Here is a 2,500-nt window from a genome sequence, read left to right as displayed (position 1 = left end):
AGCGAATCAGAGTATAGTTACTCTGTGAAACAGCATTCTGTGTATACATCGATTCATATTTCATCCCAAAAACAGTTTCTCAGGCTCTACAGGGTGTGAAGGGACTCACGTCACCCTGAAGCATGACATCCGTCACTTAAAGTAAAATTAAGCTAATGTTTCTTTCACACACTTCCTGTTGGTGTTTTCATTGGGACGCCTGTCTCATCTGAAGCTGATCGCTGTGTGTTTGGACACACTGAGCGCTGGAGACCGGCTAGCGTCTGTCAGAACAGCACAGGGACGTCTAAAGATAGGACACAAACTCTCCATCTGTCACTTTACATTCGGCAAAATATCCGTCTTACTCGCTGATAATAAATGTGTAATGAAGAAGGAGAGAGAAAGCTTTCAGCGAGATGTGTGCTACACGGAGAGGAGGGCTTTTATGTTAGCATATTCATCAGACAAGGCCAGTACGCTATATAATTTTGATTATGTGAAACCAACAACATCGCGGGTGTCTTATTTAGGCTGCTCATCGTTTGATTTAAAACTGAATAATGAATTGGAGCAATGCTGACCGAGCAGGAGCAGTTCTTCCAGCCGTCGCTCCACGTCTGCTCCTCTCTGTAGATCACTCCCTTCACCAGACACGTCCTCTCGCAGTAACAGGAGTCCAGACCCTTCATCTTCTCCTCGGCCAGAGACAGCTGCAGAGAGAGAGAGCAGACTACACTCACTCTCTGACAGAAAACAGACCAGGAAACACCTGCAGCTGATTGATTATTCACCATATATACCACGGTGTTACTCCGACACGCTTGAGCAGAAGAGCTCTTCCTCATCAGTTTTTGTGAGTTATTACAACACCATAAACAAGTCATAAATACACAGCACAGACACAAGCCAGATGTTCTCAGAAACTGGGCTCGGACTCATCTGTCAAACAAACAAACCTTTTCATTCTAGATTCTATTCCTGAATCTTAGTTTTGAATGAGACAGACTTTGAGTTTAGAAAGGTTGGAACGAGATTCACGTCAACGGCTGTAATTGTAGTTTTTAGAGTACATTACATTCTGCAGTATACACAACATATTTCTGAATGAATATATACATATATTTGAAATGCCTCTTTTATATTAAAGGTACAATGTAAAAAAAAAAAAAAAAATTATAAAAGTGTCAAAACCAGAATAAAATGACTAAAATTTTGAATTTAAATAGAAATATAAAAATAAAACTACTTCTACATATATTTTATAACTATGATATATGTGTGTGTGTGTGTGTGTGTGTATATATTGTTTTTGTAAAAGTTATATTAGTATCTCAATCATACTAAAATAACACAGTTTCAGTGTTTCTTCTTTAACATTTAGTTTACTTGCCTTTTCTTTTTTTATATTTGTGAAGTTTGGAGTTCATATTGTTTCTAGGCCTTTTTTTTTACAGTATATTTTGTTTATTTAAAGGTACAGTACAGTACTCTGACCTCTCTATGGCCATCAGTGCTTGAAGCATAAATTGCACAGTAATCGATTTATTTTTAATGACTCTGATGGAGATTCTTTAGAAATTCTCCTTTTTGGTTCCACAATAACAGCACACAGCTTTGGAGAGACATGACTTAATGAAGAGAGAATTAACATTTTATGCTTAAATGCTGTCAGAACCAATTAAATTCCTTGGTTGTGTGACTCTTCAGTAGATGGAATGAAGCTAATTATTAAACTATGAGTGTTGTCCAGTGTTGGGCACTAATGCAGTTACTTTTGACAGTAACTAATACTGTAACGCATTATTTTTTAATAGAATCATGTAATATATGAATGAATAATAGCCTAAAGAACCTTTGTGCCGAAAGGGTTCTTTCTTGTCATTATAGAACCTTTTTAGAATAAAAGGTTCTTTGGAGTTGAGTAAAGAACCCTATGGTTCTATATAGAACCCCAATGAACCCTTTTTTCTAAGAGTGTTGTCCAGTGTTGGGCAATAACGCGATATTAGTAACGCGTTACTGTAACACAGTTACTTTTGACAGTAACTAATACTGTAACACATTACATTTTAAATAAATTAACTCCATTACCGTTACCATATGGTGCATTGTCAGTTACTTTTTTAAAAATTAATTAATTTTGACTGAAGTGCAGCCAAACCTGTTTGCAGCAGTGACGCATTGTAGGATTGGTGGATGCTAATCACTGTAAACATGAAGACGCACTGTGGGCGTGTCTCCGTTTATTCAAGTGTGTGCGGCAGTGCGGCTTTCAGTCAGCTCCTTAGCATGATACCATAGATTTCATTTTTAAACCGCATTTATATTTATATATATTTGTATGTATGTATGTTTGTCGAAATTGATTCTGAATAATTCAGATTGCTTTCATTTATTTATTTCAAAATGTTTTGTGTTATGTTGTCCATTGTTGATAGTTTTCATACTTAAGCTGTGAAAGGAACATTTTTAAGAGCTCAACACAACAGCTTTTATGATGCAGAAGCCACTTTACTTT

General features: G+C 36.4%; 1 protein-coding gene across 1 annotated transcript in view; it reads right to left on the bottom strand.

Moving 5' to 3' along the window:
• LOC127946872 (protein kinase C-binding protein NELL2) overlaps positions 1-2,500 on the bottom strand; it is a 90,006-nt gene that overhangs the window by 66,060 nt on the left and 21,446 nt on the right. The window contains exon 9 of the mRNA XM_052543697.1: positions 564-692. Within this exon, the coding sequence (XP_052399657.1) occupies positions 564-692 (129 nt within the window). The remainder of the gene's footprint in view (positions 1-563; positions 693-2,500) is intronic.

Source organism: Carassius gibelio, chromosome A25, assembly GCF_023724105.1.
Source record: "Carassius gibelio isolate Cgi1373 ecotype wild population from Czech Republic chromosome A25, carGib1.2-hapl.c, whole genome shotgun sequence".
Lineage (NCBI taxonomy): Eukaryota > Metazoa > Chordata > Actinopteri > Cypriniformes > Cyprinidae > Carassius > Carassius gibelio.
This window is presented reverse-complemented; position numbering and strand designations above follow the sequence as displayed.